Source organism: Lontra canadensis, unplaced genomic scaffold (assembly GCF_010015895.1).
Source record: "Lontra canadensis isolate GAN:19392208 unplaced genomic scaffold, GSC_riverotter_1.0 scaffold43, whole genome shotgun sequence".
Lineage (NCBI taxonomy): Eukaryota > Metazoa > Chordata > Mammalia > Carnivora > Mustelidae > Lontra > Lontra canadensis.
Window position 1 is genome coordinate 12,415,481 of NW_022631037.1, and position 23,762 is coordinate 12,439,242.

Below are 23,762 nucleotides of genomic sequence, written 5' to 3' on the forward strand. Positions count from 1 at the left end.
GGCCTGCTCCCGGTCCAAGGACTGCAAGTTGGGGATTTGGTGTTAAGCGTATAGGTGCCTCCAGCCACAGTGGGTCCCGCCCCCCACTCCGGTGGGGCATCACCCACAATAACAGCCTCGGTGGGGGCCGCTGCCTGGCCCTCTGAGCTGTGGCTGCGCTGCTGACTGTGCTGTTGGCACTGTCTACTGTGGTCCCCCAGGGGCATCCATCCCTTCCCGTCAACCTGATACCTTTGCTGCCTCCAAATTTTGCAGTCTATTTTCAGATGTAAAAGGAGGGGGCTGGTTAATAAGGAAATGGCCTTGGGTACTAACTGGGGTCAAGGCCATCCTAGTCCGAGTAAACCCTTTACCAACGCTGGCCCGAGGCCAGCAGCTCCCTAGTCCTCCGTGATCTGTCTGGAACGGCACCCAGTGGGCACTCTGCCCCCACTCCCAAGCTACCTTGGTGCTGGGGAGTCCGTTCAGCCCTGAGTCCTCCCGGGAGCAGGGGGGCAGAGCTGAGCGGCCGCCCGGAGCTTGGCGGAGGAGGGGCCGGGGAGGGGGAGGTGGGGAGATCCGGCTGGAGGGGAGGCTCCGACGTCTCCTTCCTTCCTGGTTCCTGCAGCAGCTGCTGCCACTGCTCAGCTCCGTGAGGAGGGAGCGGACCACTCGGAGACGGTGACTCAGAGGCAGAGCGGTGCGCGGGCCAAGGAGCACTGGCGTCCATGGACCCTGGGGTAAGGGGGCCACGCTGGCATCAGCTGACATCCCCCAGGCAGGCTTCCTCCCACCTGAAGCTGGTGGGTCTGCCCCTCCGGAGACGGGGGTGGGAATGGAAGTAGAAATGGGGCACCGACCTGGCTCACCTCGACCCCGCACCCTCTCGGGGCAGAGCCTCTGCCTCCACCCGCCTGCAGTGAGGGTCCGGGATCCTCCAGGGCCAGGAAAAGGGCACAGAGGTACCCAAACACTGGAAGAGTTTGGGAACTTTCAATGGCCAGAAGCAGGAGTTTTGCCCCCCAACCCCCCGGGTCAGCGTCTTGCACTCTGGACCCCTCTGTCCCGGCCTCCCGGCCACCACAACCCCACCGCATCCCTGCCCCTTCCTGGTCTCAGCTCCTCAGGTGCTTGCTGGCTCCATTGGAAGATCTGAGCTGTTTGCCCAGCTTCGGGCCAGCCTCGCCCCTCCAGTCCCCTCCCTGTCTCACACACACGGAGCCTCATGCATTATTGATCTCCCCGTGGAGCCAGGACGGCCAGGGCTGGTGGCAAGGGCGCCTGTGGGCACTGCTGCGGGACCTGTGTGGACCTTGGCATATTCTCGGCCACCTCTTCTCCTGCACACTGTGCCTCCATGGGCCCAGTCCCCTGCTCTCTCCGGGTGGGTGGTACTTCTCAGGAGCCCCAAGGACTGGGAGGATAAAGGGAGGCTTTGTGGGGGGTACTGAGGGTCTCAGGCAGGCATCCCAGGGTGAAGGCGCAGGGAACAATGGGGATGGGGGGTGCGGTCTCAGGCCTCAGTTTCCCTATGCAGAAGATGGAGGACCTGGAGACTGACTGGTAGGGAGTTGGGATGAAGGGGTTACGAGTGTTCTGCAGAGCGATCACGGCAGAGTGGTCTCCAAATGATGGCGGCAGCGGGCTGGAGCGATGTCCAGGGGTCCTGGAGGAAGTCCAGTCTCTGAGTTCCTCTGTCCCTTTTTAGAGCCTCTTTTTTCACTCCCATGCCCCATCTCTGATCACACCCAGGGAATCCTCCAGAGAAAGCACTGAGTGTTTCCTAGAGCCCGAGAGTGTGGGCCCAAGGTGGGGCCGGGCGGACTCTTGTGGTTTTTCTCTTGGCCCCGGCCTGCGGGCTGCGGGCTAGTTCAGCTCGTTCACCTCTCTGAGCAGCGGCCGCAGCCATGGGGTGTGGGCAGGGAAACCGGCCCACGGTGGGGAAGGGACAGACTCGGAGAGGCCTGTGAGTAGACATCCGTGAGCTCTTATCTCAGACGTTGCGGGATGGGGTGGAGGCGGAGAAGGTGATAGCCGGGCCTGTGCTCATGGGGTCTCTCTCTTGCTGCAGGGTCCACTCAGGACAAGGTGACATCCTTCTCCTTCCACCCCGCTCCACCTTCTCGGCAGGGAGCAGCCGCTCCCTTCTCCATGGACTTCCAAGAGAGGGTCCCTAACTCGTTGGCCGAGAGCATTCAGTCTGCAAAGCCGAGCAGTGCCCAGCAGGTCTGCGGGTGGGGAAGCAGGCAGTGGCGGTTGTGGGGGGGTGGGTTTGCGGATAGAGCTTGGCCCAAAAGTGGGGGGCAGATTTGGTCACCTTCCCAGCCACTGTCCTTCCTCTCTGTCCTGGACTGCAGGCCTCCGAGCTGTGGGAGGTGGTCGAGGAGCCTCGGAGCAGGCTGGGAGCAGAGGGTGTCATGCCGGAGAGGAAGGAAGGCCACCTGCTCAAGAAAAGGAAGTGGCCTCTGAAGGGCTGGCACAAGGTGGGGTGGGGTGGGCAGGGCAAAGGGAGGGGCCAGATGCAGGGGCGGGCGGTGGGGGTGGGGGGAGAGGTGGGGGAGGTTGCGTGTGCGCGTGCGTGCGGAGAAGAAAAGTCCACGTGTGCGGTTGCTCTCTCCCCAAACCCTTTTCTCTCGGCCTCCTGGATTCTCGTTCCTTCTGGGCCTCATCACAGAGATACTTTGTGCTTGAGGATGGGATCCTTCATTATGCAACCACGCAGCAAGACGTGAGTCAGGGCCTCTGCCTGGGGTCGGGGGATAAGTGTGGCCCCAGAATGCTCCAAATAGGCAGGGGACTCCTGGAGTCGACCAGAGCAGGGTCTGATCCCAGTTACACCATTTCTGGGTGTGGGGTCCTGGGCAAGTTCCTTCCCTGGGCCCCAACTCCCTCATCTCTAAGATGGAGAGAGTATGACCCCCTGTTTGTCCGGTTGTCCTCTTGGCGAAGGCCCTCGAAACACTGCCTGGCACAAAAATTAGCATCCAGGAAGCAGGAGCTTTCTCATCAGTGCCCTCATCCCCTTCCTGTGCTGGGGACAGGAACCAAAGACCCGCGTGCTCAGGTTCTCCCTCCGAGAGGGTGTTTGCCTTCTCGGCCTTGCAGATTCCTGAGAGCAGTTTTCCTTGCTCCCTTACTCCCTGAAGTTCAGAATGGGACTTGACATAGTGGGGTGTTGTGTGCACGGGAGGATGACTGACAAGTCCCTGCCGATGCTGTGACTTGGGGACAAAGTGAACCCAGTGCCTGGCCCTTGAGCCTCAGGAAGATGGTGGCTCTCTGGTCCCCGGGGGCCTAAAAACAGTCCCATTTCCCCCCTGCCAACCCTCCACTCCAGATCACCAAGGGGAAGCTTCATGGCTCCATTGACGTCCGACTGTCTGTCATGTCCATCAACAAAAAGGCCCAGCGCATTGACCTTGACACTGAAGACAACATCTACCACCTCAAGGTGACATTCCTGGGAGCCAAGTAGTGGCTTGGGCCCCAGCCTAGCAGAGACACAAGGGCACTACTGGAGAGAGGAGTGGGGGCAGAGGGTCTGTTCCTGAGGTTGACAGCAAGGGAGTAACTGTCTATGCAATGGCCAATGGCAAACTGCCTTCCTTCTTGGTTGTTGGGTAAACAACCAAGGGGGAAGCTATGCCCTACCTCCCTGCAGGAAGCCTTTGCCCAAGCTGGGGACCATAGGGGGAGACCGCTTGCCTGGGGATCAGAGCCCTGACTTCCTGCCCCGGTGAAACAGTCCTTCCTTTCATGTTTCTGTCCCCATCTCCATCCCCTCTGCAGATCAAATCCCAGGACCTGTTCCAGAGCTGGGTGGCGCAGCTTCGTGCCCACCGTCTGGCCATGCCCCGAGGCTCGCTTCCCGGCACCACTCACCGGAAGGTAAGAAGGGCCCTGTGCAGGGGCAGGTGACAGAGGGATGGTGGCTTCAGGGAACCATGAGACCAAGGGAGGCAGGAACTATCCCGCCTCACCCTTGACTCACCCCACAGGTTCCTGGTGCCCAGCTTCCAGCAGCTGGCAGCGCCTCGGCTCTACCTGGGGTTGGACCTCGGGAGAAGGTATCTTCCTGGCTGAGGGACAGTGATGGGCTAGACCGCTGCTCTCATGGTGAGGAGCCCACGGCACCGTGCCTCTGTGGGCAGGGCCTGTGTTATTGGGTCTAGATGGCATCAGCAGTCACAAGAAGCAAGACTGTCCCCTGCCTCTGGGACCCTGGGCTGCTGGACGAGACAGCCTTGGCCTCCAACTGACCGGGTCTACTTGGGCCTGCCCTGGGGAGCACCAGTCCTAGAGAGGACAGGGCTGGTGCCCCGGGCACACCGACAGGACTCAGGGCCCAGACTCCCCAACAAGAAGATACAGAATGCCAGTCCAGGGAGGGATGGGGCGGGCCCTAGAGCTGGGTTCCTGGAGGGGGCACCTGTGATGCTGGCCTGGGAGAGGGAAGCACCAGCAAGTGGGGACAGAAAGGGTCAGTCTGTGTGGAAGCAGCAGAGTTAAGGTGTGTCATGGAGGCTGTGGGAGGTGGGATGCCAGCCCTCTCAGGAATCCAACGTGAGGCCTGGCCCCAGACTGAGACGTGGCAGCTGCTCTGGGCTCCTGAGCCGAAGGTCTGGGGTCTGTGGCTGCCGGGTGAAGTGTTTGGAGGAGGACGGGAAGCGGAGGGACAGACTTTGGGGTACCTGGGAGAGGGACTTCCTCATTCCTTCTTCCTGCAGAGCTCTCAGAGTGTCAGGGGAAGCTCCAGGAACTACACAGACTCCTCCAGAGCCTGGAGTCCCTGCACCGGATCCCCTCAGCCCCTGTTATCCCCACGCACCAGGTGAGGGCAGCGGGGAGAAGCCCAGGGGACTCCCACCGCTTCTCTGGGACAGAGCCCCAGGCCCCCTTATACGCTGCACTTCCCTGGAGACCCACGTGTGTGCCTGGCTGGCTCCCCTCCCACATCCAGGCCATCTCCGGGTCTCTCTCTGCCCCTTGGGTCTGAACCCTTCCTGCTGTACCTGCGCATCGCTAGGGAGTCTTTCTTCTTCCTCTGCAATGTCAGATGTTTCTGGGCACCCCCCGGGCCCATCTGCCTCTTTCCTTGGCTTTTGTGGTTGCTGCCCTTCTCCCCACCCCGAGTGACACTCCCCCCTCAACCTCCCCGCGGTCTTCCATGTGCCAGGCCTCAGGGACGACGGAGAGACCCAGGAAGGGGAAGCGGACCAGCCGCATGTGGTGTACACAGAGCTTTGCCAAGGATGACACGATTGGGCGGGTGAGGAAAGGTGTGGACCCCAAGCTGCCCGGTGGGAGGCCCCAAAAGAGGCTGTCACCTTTGACCCCTGACCTTCACCTACAGGTTGGTCGTCTCCATGGCTCTGTTCCCAACCTGTCTCGCTACCTGGAGTCCCGGGACCCCTCAGGCCCCCGCGGGCTGCCCCCTCCCGACTACGCTCACCTGCAGCGGACTTTCTGGGCGCTGGCCCAGAAGGGTGAGTGCGTGGGGGCGGGGCAGCAGGGACCAGGCAGGTGGAGGGAGAGAAAGAGGAATCTGATGCCTGCCCCCTGTCCCCACAGTGCACAACTCCCTCAGTAGTGTCCTGGCCGCCCTCACCGCCGAGTGGGACCACCTGAGGGACCTGCACCAGGGTTCAGAGCTGTCACGGACAGGGGTGAGGCTCGGGGACCAGGGAGTCATGGGAGGAGAGGGCTGGAGGCTGAGGCCCGAAGGCCTGGGGCGAGAGCCGAGCTGGGTCCAGGGCGAGAGCGGTGGACTGAGGCAGTGTAGGCAGAGATCAGCGTGGTGGGCTGGGGAGGGCTCTGTCCTCCTGGCCCCTGGCCTCTCACCCTCTCCCTGCAGGTCTCTGAGGCCTCCGCTGGCCCGAGGCGCCTCCACTCACTCTCCGTCTCCTCGGACACCACTGCAGACTCCTTCAGCTCCCTCAACCCTGAGGAGGTAGGAGCTAGGCTGGCCTGTGGGGACCCTTTCTCCTGCACCTTCCTCCTCGGCAGAAGTGAAGGCACCCTTGGTCCTCAGACCCAAAACAGGGCCCAGGAGTCCTAACTCCAGCCCTTTCTTGTAACATTGGCAACAGCCTCATCGTGGTCATTCCTGCCCGGCCAGTGTGTGCAGAGTGATTTTACCATTAATTCAGAGTCCTGTGAGGCCATGGTCCTTACCCTCAAGTTCATGGTGGAGGAAACGGAGACCCAAAGAATCTGACTGATGGGGGCCCAGGATCCCACAATTGCAGCTTGAGGGTTGGCTGAGCTGGGACTTAGGCGTTCTGAGCACAGACTCTGAGGCCGGGCTCCATGGTTTCCATTTGGCTCCATTGCATGCCTCCTTTGTGACCCTGAGCCTCAGTGTCCTGACCTGTAAAGTGGGGGGGGGGGGGGTGTGTGTGTGTCCTAATTGCACCTGCCGCATAGGGGGAGTGTCGGGATGGCTTGTGTTAATACTCACGGAAGCCCTGGAGCCGGGCTCAGAGTTGGCGCCCAGGCAGGGTGAGCGGCTGCAGGGAACCTGTGTCTCCTTGCTCCCAGTTCCTTCCATCAAGCCTTCCTGTTCCATCATGTTTTCTCCCTCCCCGGGGAGCCCAGCCTGACATCTGTCCGTCCCACAGCAAGAAGCTCTGTACCTGAAGGGGCGGGAGCTGACCCCCCAGCTGTCCCAGAGCAGCATCCTGTCCCTCGCCGATTCCCACACAGAGTTCTTTGATGCCTGTGAGGTTCTCCTCTCTGCCAGCTCTTCTGAAAATGAGGTAAGGTTGGGGGGAACCCTGGGGAAATTGGGATGGGGTACGGAGAGACTAGAATTTGTAGATTCCCAAATCCTTTCTAACGCCTCAACTGCTGTCTCTGGCAACGCGTCCAGACCTGCTGGGTTTGTGTCCCTGCTCAGAAGTCTCTGCTGGGAATCGTCCCTCCAGTTCAATGTGCTTTATCCCCCTCGGTTCTCCAGCAAGATGGCTGCCTCAGCCTCACCCCTCCATCTTCCTGCGAGCCTCTCAGCCCCAGCACTCCCCTGACCCCTGACCCCTGACCTCTGCCCCGGAGCCTGGATCTCAGCAATGCCGTGCTGCCCAGTCCCTGTGTGCCACCAAGTACTTGACCAGTGAGAGGTCCAGGCATCCCCCTCCCAAAGTGGCAGGGCACACTCCGTGAGGCCGGTTTTAGGGCTTAGACCACCGTGCCCCCCACCCCGCCCAAATACATGTCTTCCCCTTCCCATCAACAGATTAGCTGGGCAGAGTCTTGCCAGGCCCTGGGTACTTCCCAGCTGCCCAGGGAGACCCAGTCTGCCCAGCCTCTCATCTGTCCTGTCCCAGGGCTCAGAGGAGGAGGAGTCGTGCACCAGTGAAATCACCACCAGCCTGTCCGAGGAGGTGCTGGACCTCAGGGGAGCTGAGCGCCATCAGAAAGGTGCCCACTGGGTGTGTGGCCACGGAGGGGCTGGGGGAGGGGTAGAAATGGTGTTTGTCCACAGCCCAGGCCCCTGGGAGGCAGTCTGTCAGGGTGGTTGGTGGGCTGACAATTTGGGATGCTGACTCCAGAAGTGACCCCAGGAGATGAGGAAGGCTAAACTGTGAGCTACGGAGTGTTCCCAGAGTGGCTCCGGGGGTGGGCCAGGTTCAAGCCTGGGGGCTAGCGTCCAGTGCAGTCTTCTGAGAAGGTTTGCATAGGGCCTGATACAGAGGTGGAAGCTACCACCTTGCCACTCTTGAGCAGTGTGGCTTTGGACATGACATTTTACTTCTTGGAGCCGGTTTCCTTATCTGTAAAATGGGTTGAATATAACCTGAAATCGGTTTCTTTGTTTACGGAGGGGAACTGAAGATAAGGGTGGGGGCTTCTAGGGTGCAGGGTTTCCAGCGGCGGGGACCGCCCCCTCAGAGTGATTCTCACCCCGCTTCCCCCCTAATCCCCCAGAAACGTGTTTGCAATTGGCTCCCCACCTGCACTGCCCTGAGTCCAGAGAGGGGCTTGGGAGTGAGTCTATCTAGGAAGCCCTGTCTGGGGGCGGGGGGGCACCTCGGGCCGGCCTGTGCACCAGCTGGGTCTGGATGCCGTGCCCAGAGGGGGAGTGACGTGTCCGGGTGGGCCTCAGGGGCGTGTGTTCCAGGGAGAGCTGCGGGGCCCCCGCGTCGCCGCTGTCTGCCGGCAGCCAGCGGGCCAGGAACCGACGTGAGCCTGTGGAACATACTACGGAACAACATCGGCAAGGACCTGTCCAAGGTGTCCATGCCCGTGCAGCTCAACGAGCCGCTCAACACGCTGCAGCGGCTGTGCGAGGAGCTCGAGTACAGCAGCCTCCTGGACCGGGCCAGCCGCACGGCCGACCCCTGCGAGCGCATGGTACCCCAACGTACTCCTCGCTGCCGGCCTTCCACCTCAGCCCCGGGGCCCTGCCTGCCGTGGGGGGGCAACCCCCCTCCCTGATCCTCCGCCCCCCACCCAGCCGGCTCTCCCCGCCCTCCCCCCTGCAGGTGTACATCGCGGCCTTCGCCGTGTCTGCGTACTCGTCCACGTACCACCGAGCAGGCTGTAAGCCCTTCAACCCCGTCCTGGGGGAGACCTATGAGTGCGAGCGGCCCGACCGGGGCTTCCGCTTCATCAGTGAGCAGGTGTGGGCCTCGTAGGCTTTTAGGGCCGGGACCTGGAGGAGAGCATGGGGCAGCCGGCCTTCTCCAGGGAGCCCCCTGCTGAGTGCGGGGGACCTACTGGAAACAAGGAGTGGCTGTGCCAGGTTCCAGAGCTGGGACCCCCGAAGCTCTCTGGCCACTAGTCGGTTCCACCTGGGAAGGCAGGCTCTGGGGGCTGATGTGGCAGGCTAAGCCTTGAGGGAGGAATTGACAGGCACCTGGAGTATGGGGTGGGCGGGGCGTGGAGAACGGGATGCTCCAGACCGTGTAAAGGGACAGAGGGAGCCTGGTTAGGAAGAGCAAGAGACGCAGCTGGAAGCCAGCCAGGGCCAAACCCTGAGGAGCCCTGTAGGTGAAGTGGTTGTTTCCATATCCTGAAGGCGAAGGCGATGGGAGGGTTTTAGGGAGTAGAGTGACAGGCTCGGAATTGCACTCTGTAAAGAACATTCGTGGGAGGACGGGTGAGAGAAGGCTGTTAGAAGGCCATTGCGGTCAGCCCTGTGAGAGCTGCTGAGGACCTGCCCTTGGCCGCCGGATCGCGTGGACATTGGACTCAGCAGCTGTGTGTGTGTGTGTGTGTGTTGCTCCTGACAGGACTCGGTGGTCAACAGAATGTTGTTATGCCTAAGGGATAGGGGAGGTGGTTGACAGTCGGGAGAAGTTGGGGTGGCCTGGAATTTCTGGTTTGGGGGATTGGGCAGGTGTGTGGCCGTGCCAGGGAGCAGGATGGAAAGGGTGAGAGGAAGGTAACTGAATTAGGGAGACTCCTTGTCCACGTGGGCTTGACTTCCAGGGGGAGATGTCCAGGAGGCCCTGAGCCATGTGGGCACGGAGCTTCTCAAGCACAGGGTGGGGCCGACAGACCCAGGAATCCCCCACTTAGAGGACGGGTGATGTCACGGGCTGCTCCAGGGGAGAGTCTGGAGAGGAGGATGGGCAGGGAAGGCAGAGGAGCTCTGATGGGAAGGGGTGGGCAGATGGTCCACAGGACTTCCAGAAAGCGTCGTTGGTTTAACCAAGTGAGGGAGGTTTCAGAAGAAGGCTGAGGGCCGAGCCTGGATTACAGTGGGTGTGTAGTAAAAAGAAGTAAAACAGAGAAAAATGCTACTTAAAATAGAATTAAATGGGTCATCTGGCTGGCTCAGTCAGTAAAGCATGTGACTCTTGATCTCAGGGTTGTGAGTTCAAGTCCCATGTTGGGAGTAGAGCTTACTTTAAAAAATAAAATTAGGGGCACTTGGGTGGCTCAGTCAGTTAAGTGACGGACTCTTGATTTCAGCTCAGGTCATGATCTCAGGGTCATGAGATCGAGCCCTGTGTGGGACTCTGTGCTAGGCAGGGAGACTGCTTGGGATTCTGTCCTCCCTCTGCCCCACCCCACTTGTGTGTGAGTTTAATCTCTCTCTCTCTCTCTCAAAATAAATTAAATTAGATTAAATTAAAATAGAGAAAAATGCAGATTGTTTCCAAAAAATTTTACCTGCAGGGAAAGAAGAGGGAGAGTGGGTTTTAGCCAGAGGTAGGGGTGAAGTGGAAGCAGTTTTTTTGTTTGTTTAGATTTTAACTGTTTTTTTTAAAGGTTGTATTTATTTATCTGACAGACACAAGTAGGCAGAGAGGCGGGCAGAGAGAGAGGAGGAAGCAGGCTCCCCGCCGAGCAGAGAGCCCGATGCGGGGCTCAATCCCAGGACTCTGGGATCATGACCTGAGCTGAAGGCAGAGGCTTTAACCCACTGAGCCACCCAGGTGCCCCTGTTTTTTTTTTTTTTAATGACTTTATTTATTTATTTGAGACAGAGAAAGAGAGAGAGAGAGGACTAGCAGGGGGAGGAGCAGAGGGAGGGAGAAGCAGGCTCACCACTGAGCAGGGAGCCCAACACGGGGCTCGGTCCCAGGACCTCAAGATCATGACCTGAGCTGATGGCAGACGCTTAACCGACTGAGCCACGCAGGCACCTTTAAGTGTTTTTGAAAACATAGTGAAAAGTTCACGCAGTCCTAAAGTACGGTAGAAAATGATCCCTGGCTCGCCCTTGTGAGGGAACCAGTGCTCCTAGTGTTGGTTTTGTGCGTGTTTGGGCCAAGGTGTGTGTGTCCAGAAAAGAAAGACTTACTCTTTTTTTTTTTTAACTCTTTTTTTTTTTAAGATTTTATTTATGTATTTTAGAGACAGAGAGAATAAAGGGCGGGCGGGAGGAGGAGAGGGACAAGCAGAGTGCGCTGAGTGCAGAGCCAGCCGTGGGGCTCGCTCTCAGGACCCCGAGATCATGACCTGAGCCGACCTAAGAGTGGGATGCTCTTAGTCGGCTAAGCCACCCAGGTGCTCCAAGGTGGAAGAAACAGAAGATATTTCTACTCAGAGAGAAAGAGAAATGGAGAGGGAGGGCTGCAGGGCAGGGGGGGATGGGGAGGGAGGAGCCTGCAGGAAGCGGTAGGAGGGGCTGGGCCTGGCAGTGGGTTTCAGGGGAGTGGGATCAGGGTGGGAGCCGTAAGTTGGTGGAAGGAGTTGCCCTCTCTGCTTTCCCTCTGAGTGTGGGGGGTTCGTGTGGTACGAAAGGGATGGTTTGGGTGTCGGTCCTCAAGTTCCCAGTGTGTTGTTCCCAGTTCTGTGTGGGCCCTGCGGCCCAGTGGCTGTGTCTGAAGAGCAGGGAGCCAGGGCTGGGCACGGAGGAGGCTGACTGATGCTAGGTGTTGGGATGGGTGGTGGCGGCGGGTTGTCCAGGGTGCTGGGTGACAGGGTACAGGCGACGGAGCGAGCTCAGCCAGGGTGGAAGGAGGTGAAGCCAAGGCTGATGGGCCACTAGGAACCAGAGCAGCCGGGCATTTTGGCAGGGTCCATGGGCCACAGGGAATGGGGAGAGAGACCAGGCTGTGGGCTGTGGGATACCCAAGTTCAAATTCCAGATATGGAGCTGTTCCATGGAGATCAAGGCCAGGTTTTTCCAGAGCTGTGGTGTGGAGGCTGAGGGAGAAGACAATGTGGGGAGAGAGGGTCCTCCGGAGGGTTGGCTTCCAGGCAGGGCACTGGAGGAGGCCCCAGCGTCACTGCTAGAGAACCTTGTCAGCTGGAACAGGGCTTCTGGGGCTCTCGGAGTGAATGAGAAGAGAGAACGTGAAGCCCCATGGGAGAAGAAAGGATGACGGAATTTGGGTGGTGGCCAAAGACGACAGAGACAAGAGACCTGGAACTAACTGGTCTTCTGGGTTGAAGGGGAACTGGGAATGGGGGGGTCAGAGAGTTCAGGAAGCCGTGGGGTCACCAGTGGACCCCACGGTCCTCAGGGTCAGTGTCAAAGACCTTCTTTGCCCCCCAAGGTCTCCCACCACCCCCCCATCTCGGCATGCCATGCAGAGTCTGAGAACTTCGTCTTCTGGCAAGGTGAGGGGTGGGGGGCATGGTGGGGTGGATGTGGCGGGGGGTGGGCTCTGGAACTCTCTGGTCTCATTTCTCCCTCTCTCCCAATCCACCTCTAGACATGAAGTGGAAGAACAAGTTCTGGGGCAAATCCTTGGAGATTGTGCCTGTGGGGATGGTCAACGTCAGCCTGCCCAGGTGGGTGTTCATAAGTGCTCAGCAGCTTAGGCCCAGCCCACAGGCATTCCTCTGGGCTGGTGTGGCAAGGTGGTAGGGACAGGATAGAAAGGTTTGGCCTGAAGCTGCTTGAGGTGGGGCAGAGTCTACATTTTACACCTGCATTTACAGTGCTGTGCATGAAGAAAGGTGAAAAATCTTAGAATAGTAGAGCTGGAAGGGCTCATCAAGGTCATCTGATGCAGCGGCTTTCACACTTTTTTGACCATGACTCACAGTAAGAAACGTATTTGAGACTTCAAGCCAATGCACGGACACACACAGACACCCCCACCCCTGAAACCTAAACGGACCTCAAGACCAATCACAACCACATTTGAAACACCCTCATTAGCTTGTTTTATTTTATATATTTTTTAAAAGGTTTTATTTATCACACACACACACACACACACAAAGTACAAGCAGGGGGAGCAGCAGAGGGAGAGAGAAAAGCAGGCTCCCTGCTGAGCAGGGAGCCCAATGTGGGGCTCCATCCCAGGACCCTTGGGATCGTGACCTGAGCTGAAGGCAGACGCTCAATTGACTGAGCCACCCAGGCATCCCTCATGCCATTTTAGAAGTGGGGGCCACAGCCAGAGAAGAAGGGAGCTTAGCCTGTGTGGCCCAGGTGTTAGCTAGAGGCCAGTGCACAGGCGAGAAACCCCTGACCTTCAGAGTCCAAAGTCCTGGCTGGGAGTCTTGGTTCTGCCACTTAATAATTAATGCAAGCAGTGAAGAGACTTGATGCCCCAGAGTCTCGAGTCTGCTCTTCTATAAAGTAAGGGTAGTGAGCAGTACCCAGTGGCCGTGGGGAGTGGCCCGGGGATTATATGTGAACATCGCTACCCGGGTCCCTGGCTCCCAAGGGCAGGGACCCAGTCTATGTATATATTCCCGTGACTTCGGCCCTCAGGCACTTTATCAAATGAGCCGGAAACATGTTGCCTCAAAATTTTCTGTGAAGGCTGCTCTGCTTGATAAATCCGTCAATCCCTCACAGCCGAGGCCGAACCAGCACGCCACGCTCTCTCCACAGACCCCCTGTGCCCCGCTCCCTGACTCAGGGGGGCACTTGCACCGGGCTGGTCAGCTGCCCTCCCCAGCTCTGTCTCTCTCAGGTTCGGGGACCACTTCGAGTGGAACAAGGTGACGTCCTGCATTCACAACATCCTGAGCGGCCAGCGCTGGATCGAGCACTATGGGGAGGTGCTCATCAGGAACACACAGGACAGCTCCTGTCACTGCAAGATCACCTTCTGCAAGGTGGGCGTGCCACCCCGGCCCTGCCTGCCTGCCCCCAGCGGCTCCGCTCCCCCCACCAAGGGGAGGGGCACGCCCCTGAGTGCCGGTCCCCCCCACCCCGCCCCCCACCCCAGGCCAAGTACTGGAGCTCCAACGTCCACGAGGTGCAGGGTGCCGTGTTCAGCCGGAGCGGCCGTGTCCTCCACCGACTCTCCGGGAAGTGGCATGAGGGGCTCTACCGGGGGACCCTGCCCGGCGGTCAGTGCATCTGGAAACCCAGTAAGTGGGGAGGTCGCGGAGGGATGGGCGGGGGTGAGGGCGGCTCTGGCACCCTCCGCCAGCCCCAGCCCCTTGCCTTCCCCCCACCCCAGACTCGATGCCCCCAGACCATGAGCGAAACTTCGGCTTCACTCAGTTTGCCTTGGAGCTGAATGAGCTGACGGCAGAGCTGAAGCGGTCACTGCCTTCCACCGACACGCGGCTCCGGCCGGACCAGAGGTCAGTGTCCGCCGGGCCCCGCCCTAGAACCGCTGGGCTCCCAACGTGGGTTTCCACCAGAGTGGGCCTGCCCTCCCCTCTTGGAGTTGCCTCAAGGAGATGGGTCCCTTGTGGGGGCAGAGCTGGGCACGGCATAGAGGGCTTGGGTCTGGAGGGGGCAGCTCCACTGACTGCCGTCTGGAAGCTCAGGTACCTGGAGGAGGGGAACATACAGGCCGCTGAGGCCCAGAAGAGAAGGATTGAGCAGCTTCAGCGGGACAGGCGCAGAGTGATGGAGGAGAACAATATCGTCCACCAGGCTCGCTTCTTCAGGTAGCTCTGCCCGCTCCCAGGGTCTCTGCCCTCCAGGCCCCCTCCGCCTCCCTTAGCGCCTTCTTGCTCTGAGCGGGGCCGGCTGTGGGAGGCAGCATCCGGGAACCCCGGCCTTGATTCTGGCTGTTCTGCCCTCTCCTTCCCGCAGGCGGCAGACGGACAGCAGTGGGAAGGAGTGGTGGGTGACTAACAACACATACTGGAGGCTTCGGGCCGAGCCAGGCTACGGGAACCTGGACGGGGCTGTGCTCTGGTAGCCCCGGTCCTCACGGGCGGGAGGCTCGGATTCCTTCCTCCTGCCTCTGCCCCCCACGGACACATAGGGCAGGCCAGGTTCCCCCGCTCACTGCCCCGGAGACCAAAGGGGCAGCTCTGGCTCTGGCTCCGTCCCCTCTGCCGGCCAGAGGGGCTGCATCTCAGCCCATTGCCCACCCCCTGTTTGGGCTGGGAAGCAGGATCTGTGCTTCCCCAGTCTCGTTGCCCTGGACAACCAGCATGAAAACCCCTTTTTGCTCCATCATTTCCCCTTCTGTCCCCCTTGGGGTCCTTGGGGGAGACTCCAGGCTCTCCAGGATCTGTTCCCCGTTTAGTGCCTTCCTAGGACACAGGGGACCCCTTGACGCTCCCCAGGCTTCCCATGCCCAGGGCTCTGGCCCCAGCTGTGCGGTTGGACTGAGTGAAGGAGAAGAGACGGTGTTTTCTTCCTCCCCCGTCCCCCCCATGCTGCTCTCCAGCATCTTCTGCCCCATGCCCTGGCCCGGTGGGGCTCCCTTTGCTTGGCCCTTGACAATCTCTCCTGTACTCCTGGATCCCCCTTCTCCCAAACTGCTAAATGCCTGTGGCTTCTAGCTCCTTCGGCCTTGTCCTTAAGCGGTTTCCTTCCGTCACAGCTCAGCAGGTCCCTCCGTGAGGGGAGGAGGCCTGTCCCAGAGGCAGGGAGCCCACGGAGCAGGCAGGGCGCCTGGCCTCAGAACCCCCGAGAGAGTGTGAGTTTGTGTGGGAGTGTGTGCATGTGTGCGTGTGTCCGCGTACTGCTTGCAGGCGAGCAGGGTCCCCCAAGCAGCCTGGACAGCCCGTGCCGGGTGTCCACCCCTCCTGCTGCTCATTTCCGCACGGGCTGCTTTTGAGAAAGGTGAATCACAGTGACATTCCAGCTCCAATAAAGACTGTCCCAAAGTTTGGACTGAGACCATTCATTTGAAAACGCATAACCTCGGGGTGCCTGGGCGGCTCAGTGGGTTGAGTGACTGACTCTTGATTTCGGCTCAGGTCGTGATCTCCGGGTCGTGAGATCGAGTCCCATGTCGAGCTCACAATCTCCAGATCGTGAGATCGAGCCCCACGTCGATCTCCACACTGGGCATGGTGCCTATTTGGGATTCTCTCTCCCTCTCCCCCTGCCTCTGCTCCTCCCCTACCCACTAAACACATACATACATAATACATATATACATACACATATGCGGGAGCTCCGTGAAGGCCCATAGCTACCCACTTGCCTGGACTAAACATCCCATGTCCTCTCTCTTGCTTAGTCCTCACATCCTGTCCATTCTGTCTCAGATTTCTCAGCTCTGGCTCCCTCTCTGGATTGCCTCTGGTTTGGGCTGGGCCTTTAACAACGCTTGCCTGGATTATCGCCTTGAGGCCCCCTGGGGCACTTCTGTTCTGATGCTGATTTTTAGGGTGATATGTTAAAAGAGGAGGGAGACTGTTCCATTGCATCCTAGTACCTAAAGGAAAACCTACACTCTTCAACCAGGCTGAAAACTGCGCAGACCCCGTCCCCCTCTGGCGTAGAGGGCTGATCCCCATGCCCGGCATCCGTGGTCAGGTCTCCTCCCACCCCAGACTGATGAGTGTCCAAGGAGAGGTGGGAGTGGGGCTCAGGGTTAGAAAGGACCAGAGAACAAGTTTTGCTCCCCACCCACCCCCCAAACCAAAGCTGAGTCCAAATCCCAGCTGTTACCACAGCTGTGTGGTCTCAGTCACATGCTTTCCCTTCAGTTCGTTTGGCTTCTCTTATGTCAGAGGAGCATGTATGGGAAGTGGCCCAAGCTCCCGATATCATCAGCTGTCCCTTAGCCCCACACCCTGTCCCGCTAAAACGACAGGCCCCCAGGCCCTGCTCTGGTTTGATGGATGTGCCCAGAGCAAGTCACACTTTCTCTGGGTGGGGGTGTGTGGCAGGAACAGGGGGGACCCCTGAACTATGGCAGCCCTTCCAACCCTACTCCTTTTCTCCCCTCCCCCCATTTCCAGTTTATTTCTGGAGGGTGTGAAAGTTGAAACAAATACACTCATCCTGACACCACGTACCAGAGAGAACCTCAACCCGTTCCAAAAAAAAAAGCCAATGCAGGCACACACTGAGGTTTCTTAAATACACGGTCCACTGCCCTCCTCCCCACCCTTTCCACTTTGGGCAACACAGCACCTGACCGGCCAGCGCACGTTCCACTTGCATGTATTTTAAGAACTAGAGTTTCCAACAGACCAAATTCCAGAGTTATTTTTCAACTTCTTTGCCCGCGGAAATCGGGCCCTCTGTGGCCTGACCAGCATCCTATCCCCAGGTGCCAACTCACTGGCAGGAAGACGGTCAGATTGGTTTTGCTCGTGGGAGGGCCTTCCCTGCGGAGGACTGTCGTCTTCTTAGAAACCCCCTCCCTCTGGCCCAGGTTTGGTAGGTCCCCACTGACAGGGCGCTCGGGCCAGACTGAGGGGAGTCTGAAGCTCAGGCCCTCAGCTGTGCTCCGTGGACAGTCTGTGCAGGGCCCACAGCAGCTGTGGGTACAGAGGACAGTGGCCGCCTTTCAGCCTCCGGGAAGACAGGTGTGGGGGTGCTCCGGTCTGGTCTGAGGAGGGAATGGTGGACCCCATTCTCAAGAGTATTTCAGTCTTGTCTGGTGACACATGGGAGCACGGCTCACCACGGGGTTTGGGGCAGACCCCCACAGACCTGGACCCTCAGCCTTGGTTGGAGGATATGGTGGTCCTTAGGCAAAGGGGAGGAGATGGTGCCGCATCTCAGCTTGGGAAAGGTGAGAGGCAGAATGTACCTGGTCTGTAAAGCCAGGGACCTACCTCCCTGGGGGAATAAGGGTCAGAGCTTGAGAAGCTGAGAAACACTGGGGCCCAGCAAGGCGGCAGAGGGAGAGGGAGGTGGACAGGAGGTGTCAGTCCTCACCTCACCCACTTTGGGCCCTCCGACCCCAACCTCTCCATCCAGAGAGAGGAAAAAATGGTCTTTTTAAATTTAGCTATTGAAGAGCTGATGGCGACACCTGGATTGCCAGGGGCAAAAAGGCCAAGAACACTTATAACCTCCAAATTTCCCGGATCTTCTGAATAAAGGGTGGTTTGGGGGTGTGGGCATATATGTTTATAATAAACCAGAGAAGTGGAAGACTGCTGAGCCAGCCAGGGAGCTAGGTGTCAAAGATAAGCACAGCCAGACATTAAAGGGGTGAAAACAGATTTTATTCAGTAACCACTGACAGTGGGGGGAAGAGCTGAGCTTCTTTCGACCTGCGCAGAGGTGACTGGGTTTTTCAAGGGAGGAGGGAGGGGCGAGGGGCGAGCGGTGGGGTGGGGGTCCAGTAGTCAAAGAAGTGCAAAATGAAAGGATTGGCCAGGGTAAATGCAATTAGGCCAGGCTTGCCTGCTAGCTGGCGATGATCAAAGTCCAGATTCTATCCTCCCACAGAGACTGGGAGACAGGCCCTGTCCTTCCCGATCACATTTCAAAGGAATGGCTTTCAGGTCCTTGAGAAAGACACTCCTGCATTGCAGGAGATACAGGTATACCTCAAGGGGACAAAGGAAGGAGTCATAATTGTAGGCCCTTTTAGGGAAATGCTCTAAGAAAGGCAAATCGGGGGCCTATCAGCAGGTGTTTGCCAGAGCAAACACTGAATTCTTCAGACAGGCACTTTAAAGAGGGGCTGGGGTCATCCTAGGGACATTTGAGGGACACGGCCCTATGCTTCTAGAAACTGTGCTACAGTTTGGTGCACGGGGCTCAATGCATTTATTAAATGCTGGGTTCTGTTGTTCTCATGGATACCTCACATCCCCTCCTTGAGATCAGGGTGAGGGCCTGGTCCCCCTGAAGTTGGAGCGGGTGTTCACTGCGGAAGGAAGCCAACAGGCCAGCACCCGCCTCCCTGCTTCACCTGAGGGCATGTGTCTGAGACGGATGGCGTGGGGTCTCCCTCCCCCACACTGTGCAGCAGAAGAAAGGCAAGCCATGGGAGCAGTGGTGGGCACCCACAGCTCCTGACCAACGCCATGGTACAAAATCCTCAGTGTTGGGGCATCTGGGTGGCTCAGTCGTTAAGCGTCCGCCTTCAGCTCAGGTCATGATCCCAGGGTCCTGGAATCGAGCCCCACGTCGGGCTCCCTGCTCAGCAGGAAGCCCGCTTCTCCCTCTCCCACTCCCCTTGCCTGTGTTTCCTCTTTCACTGTGTCTCTCTCTGTCGAAAAAATAAAAAAAATCTTTTTTAAAAAATCCTCAGTGTAAAGAAAGGACTCCCTCCTTACACACTAGGGAGCTGGAAGCATCTTCAGCAACCACAGGTAAGTCCCAACCATCGTCACTTTGTCCCATGATACCAGGACCCTGAGGATGCTGGGTCCTTCTGGTTCCTAATATGAGGGGTCTCTCAAAATGCTGGGTGGGTCGGGTCATGGGAAATGTGTAGGTGGAAGAGGAAATCCGAAGGTCAGGCAGGAGCAGGAAAGGGAGGGAATGGGGCTGAGAGTTGGCTTCTGTTAGCCCAGGACCAAGATGGTGAAATTCTTGAAGCATCCTCAAGAGGGCGCCTGGGTCTCTTGAAAGGACCAATTCAGGCACAACCTGAGCTCACCCCGCAGAAGGCTTTACCCACTGTCCGCTCAGAGCATAAGCCCCCCAAGAATCTGACAGTGGCCGGGGGCGCGGGTCAGCAGTGATAAATGATAGTGTAGACACTGTCCTGCCCACATTCCCGCAGACTGCCGGTGCACTGGATCACTGGCCTCCTAGGCTTTTCGGAGAACACAGGGTCAGGAAACCCCTTCTTTAGGAGACCCAGGTGTCCCCAACCACTCCTAGCAACTGCCCAGGTGGGCTGGGGGGAGCAGTCAGCCCCCCTTTGCTTCCTCCCTGCCAGGTAACCGCCGGTGGAGGACAGCTGGTGCAGGACCTTCCCTTCCCCCCCGCCCCACACACATAGCCACGAGAAGGGAACTTTCCCCTGGGTCTCTACTAACACCCGTCCTGCTTCTGCAGCCCCCAGAACTATCACACACTGGAGCAGGAACCATGACTGTACTTCACGGGACTAGGATCCGAGGGGCTAAGGGAATGAGCTATGGACCCCTCACAGATAACATTCTGGGTACCTGGGACCCTAGAATTCCTAATCAGCTTCTAGATCTTTCCCAAGTACACCCTGTCAAGGATGGACTGCGCCCACCACTGCGTTTACCCGCTTCTAATGCCTGACAGATGTGGGGGTCAGACATTAGCCAAGAGCCTGTTCTTCCTACACTGGCGAGGAGCTCAAGGGAGTGTGAGAATCCTAAATTCCAACTAGCCTTTCCCGGTCATAATGAAGTTATATTCTGTGAAGGCTGGATGACAGAACATATTTTAAGCTGTTAGCTCTGCTTGTCATCTTTAAGTATTTAGTATACGATTTACGGGCCCATGTTCTACTCCCGTCCTGGGCCATCCAAATGTTAAGGACAGGCCTGCGTAGTGCTCCTGAAGGGTATGGCGGGGAGAGTCCTCTTGTGGCCTCCTGGGAGGGATGAGATTTGGGATGAGATTGGGGCCAAGAAGGAAGCTGGGCCAGGGCCAGCTTGTCTGGTGTGGGAAGGCGACTCACCAAGGACCCCTGGGGAGAGCTATCGAAGGCAGGAGGTGGGGAAGACAGGTATCATTGGTCCTGTCTCCCTTCTCTGTCCTTCAGCATGGCATTCAGGCACAGGGTAGGCTCTCTCCTCCTAGCTGGGCCACCAGAGGCCACCACACTTCCCTTCTGCCACCTGCCAGGCAGGGTAGGCAGGGAAGAGCACTGGACTAAGAGCCAGGAGACCTGAGTTCAGGGCCTGGCTCTGCAGTTTCTTCCCTTCCCGTTTCCCCTTTGCAGAGTGAGCATCATAACAACAGCCCAGCTCCTTCTTGGGTTTTTCTCTCCTTCGTCAAAGGAGACCGTGGGACTCAGTGTTGTCCCAGCAATGGAGCACCAGGCAACCGTGGCTTGTGTCACCACTGGCTCTGGGGCCCCCACTCCCAGAGCCCCACCCCCACCCCCTTGCAGCAGTAGGTGCTCCCTGAGAGAGGGGAGCAGAGTTCAGAGTGGGGGTGTGCAGATGCCAGTTGCTGCCCTAAGTTTCCCAATACTTTTGCCAAGAAAAATGCAAAGCATCTCCTCCAAATGGTGAGGGGGTTCACACATTGGTCAAGGGAGAGGGGGCAAACGCCCCCAACTCTGGGGTGCCCTCACTGTCAGTCTCTGAGTTAGAAGGCAGCATCCTTTTGTCCGTGAGCGGACGGATCCCCTACCCAGTTAGGGAGCCCCCAGGGCCGTGGGAACTGCAATCCCCCCACCTCACACGACCCGGGAAACCTGGTCCAAACCCGCCAGACAGTTCTCAAGGCCGGGAAGTCCGGGCGGACAAAGGGGAAGGTCAAGGGGGACAGAAATGGGCAGGTGCTCCCGGGCTTCCCTTTGAGCGCGCGCGCTGGTACGGACACCGGGTGGCCGCGGCCGGCGAGTGGCCGGGGCGCGTGCTGGCCGCCGGCGTCGCGGGAGCCCGGGGGAACCAGAGCCGCGCCGCCCAGCCCGGCGATCGGCTGCAGCCGGCACGGTGGCCGCGGGGCGGAGCCCGAGGACCAGAGACGCCCGGGCGCTTGGCCTCAGCCGCCGGGAAGGAGCGGGCGCGCCGAGTCCTCGGTCGCCTCTGGCCGCAGCGCCGCAGGCGCCCCGGTTGCCCCAGAGCCCGGCTGCAGGGCTGCGGGGCTGCGGCGCTCGGGACCCGCGGGGTGGCGGGGCGGCCGTCCTCGGGCCCCGTGGCCCGCGACGGGGAAGCCCGACTGCGACGCGGGACGGAGGGCGCGGGGAGCCCCGACTCCCGGGCGGGACCAAGGGGGCCGGAGGCTCCGCGCACACGAAAGCGGGTCCCCTCCCCGACACGGGCACACTGGGACAGCGTCCCCCAGGCGGCACGCCGGGCAGAGAGAGCTGGCACTGCAATCCTGGACGGCCTCCCCTGGCACAACACCCTCTACTCCTCGCCCCCTCCTCCATCTCAGTGGGTTTGGGGTGTGTCAGGGGATGACTCTCTGAAGAAGAGTGTCCTGGCTCTGGGGAGGATGGAAAAGGGGGGAGCATGGGGCCGAAGAGCTACAAGGGGTGAGAAAAAGAGGTCTGGAGGCGGGATGTCTGAAGGCAGAATAATTTAGGGCCCGTGTCTGGAAAGGAGGTGGTGACCAAGTTCTTTTTCTAGGTTGCCGGTTTCACTTTGTAGTTCTTTCCTCTTCTTTTCTTTTTTTCTTTCCTTTCTCTTCTCTTTTTTTCTTTTGACTATTACAAAAGTTTATTTAAACAAAAACGTTCGGTAGAAAATGCACATGACCTGATTTTTATGTTGTAGTGAAACAGGTGTTATGGAGAGGGGACATGTGGAAGGAGTTGGTTTTTCCTCTGAATACACTCATGGTTTACGTTCCGTTCAAAGCTTGTAACATGATAACACTATTTCTTTGTATTCCCAACATTCGAATTTTATTCTGCTGCTCGCTAGCTCCCATCTCCCCACACTCATCTGACACAGGATTCATAAAGGTATCAAACCCCCGACACCATTCAATGTCCATGATAATTTCTTGTCCATAAATGTTTTCAACTCGGGAAGGGGAGCTTGGTTCATGGTGTTTATTTGGGAGCCCAAAGATGTCGCCAAAGGGAATTCATGGCGTCCCTCCTGGTCTCCTTGTATTTCTTAAAAGGACTGCATAGGGGTTCCTAGGTGGTGCCCAGTGGGTTAAGTATCTGACTCTTGATTTCCGTGGAGGTCATGATCTCAGGGAGCTGGGACTGGGTTCGGAGGGGGGCTTCACCCTGAGCGGGGAATCTGCTTGAGATTCTCTCTCTCCCTCTGCTCCTCCCCCTGCCCCCACTCCCACGTTACATATAGAAAGGTAGATAAATAAATAAATAAAATCTTAAAAAAAAAAAAAAAACTCTGACAACATAGCACGAGTTTTTTTGTTTTACCATTTCTCATCCCTGTTAAAAATAATGCATGTTCATCGTCGGACAATTAGAAAATAATGAAAAAGAGAAAAGCAAAAATACAAATAGCTCACCATCTCATATCCCAGGGACTATCTTTCTTTCTCTCTCTTTTTTTAAAAGATTTTATTTATTTATTTGACAGAGAGAGAGAGAGCGAGCACGCCAGCACAACCGGGGGAAGGAACAGAGGGAGAAAGAGAAGCAGACTCCCCACTGAGCAGAAGCTCACTGTGTTGGCCCCATCCCATGACCCCAGGATCATGATCCCAGCCAAAGGCAGACCCTTAACCTACTGAACCACCCAAGCACCCTATCTTTTTCTTTTTTAAAGGGTTTTTAATTTTTTAATTTTTTCTTTATTTTTTTAAAGATTTGTTTTTTAAGTACTCTCTATACCCAGTTGAACCCACAACCCCGATATCAAGAGTCTCAGACTTCACCAGCCAGCGAGGTGCCCCCAGGGACTTTGAATCGTTAACAGTTTCTGCTATAAATATTACATGATCACACCATACATGGATTTCCTTCCTAGTCTTCAAAACATGATTTTTAAAGTATGTGGAGTATTCCATTGGAGAACAAGAGGCTTGGGTTTATAACCTTTAAAATATATCATAATAATATGGTAATCAAAGTCCTTGAATCTTTGTCCTCGTCTGACTTTTTAGGCTAAATTACTAAAAATGGAATTATTAGATCTAATTCAGTGGTTTCAAGCTTGGCTGCACATTCCATTGCTCCGGGGAGTTTTACAAAAGGCCATGGGTGGGGTCTGGGCCTTGTGTGGGGTTTTGTTTTGTTTCTTTTTTTTTAAATTTTTTGAGTAAGGAAGCTCACCTCTGGGAGATCAAGAGTCACATGCTCTCCTGACAGCCACCCAGGTGCCCCTGGGTCTTACTATTTTGAAAATGTTCCTTCCCCAGGAGATTCCTGTGTGCAGCCCCAGTTTGCAGAGTAGGGATTAACGGGTAGAAACATTTATCTTAGTTTACTTTTATCCTGAAAGAAATATGTCCTTCTAGAAAAATATTCAAACAGAAAGGAAAGAATAAAAGGCCTCAGACATAATAACCTCAGACAAGATAACCAACCAATCCACTTTCTCTCCTACTCCTCGGGGATCCCCATTAGTTGTTTGGGGCTGGTGGCCCTGCCTTTTCATGTGTGTGTATGTGTATAAATATATGTATATGTTCGAAAACAAATATGTATATGATGGGGACATGG

The 23,762-nt window shown here is 57.5% G+C and overlaps 1 protein-coding gene and 1 pseudogene across 2 annotated transcripts; one reads left to right on the plus strand and one right to left on the minus strand.

The window, feature by feature from the left end:
- Window positions 1–578: 578 nt before the first annotated feature.
- OSBPL7 (oxysterol binding protein like 7) lies at window positions 579–15,425 on the plus strand. Of its 2 annotated transcripts, XM_032871403.1 has the most exons (23): window positions 580–719; window positions 2,051–2,205; window positions 2,337–2,462; window positions 2,654–2,707; window positions 3,317–3,430; window positions 3,769–3,867; window positions 3,978–4,095; window positions 4,707–4,810; window positions 5,156–5,248; window positions 5,333–5,465; window positions 5,551–5,645; window positions 5,834–5,929; window positions 6,600–6,737; window positions 7,305–7,398; window positions 8,084–8,331; window positions 8,463–8,600; window positions 11,934–11,997; window positions 12,093–12,171; window positions 13,311–13,455; window positions 13,569–13,713; window positions 13,806–13,932; window positions 14,122–14,244; window positions 14,393–15,425. In XM_032871403.1, the coding sequence occupies exons 2-23, from the start codon at window positions 2,131–2,133 to the stop codon at window positions 14,499–14,501; spliced, it is 2,517 nt and encodes an 838-aa protein (XP_032727294.1). In that variant the 5' UTR covers window positions 580–719; window positions 2,051–2,130; the 3' UTR covers window positions 14,502–15,425. The 2 variants fall into 2 exon arrangements, 1 of the variants encoding a protein (XP_032727294.1); XR_004384273.1 differs by lacking the exon at window positions 14,393–15,425 and having other exon boundaries at window positions 579–719; window positions 13,850–13,932; window positions 14,122–14,235.
- Window positions 15,426–21,846: 6,421 nt separating this feature from the next.
- On the minus strand, window positions 21,847–22,167 carry LOC116875940 (annotated as a pseudogene).
- Window positions 22,168–23,762: the final 1,595 nt, after the last annotated feature.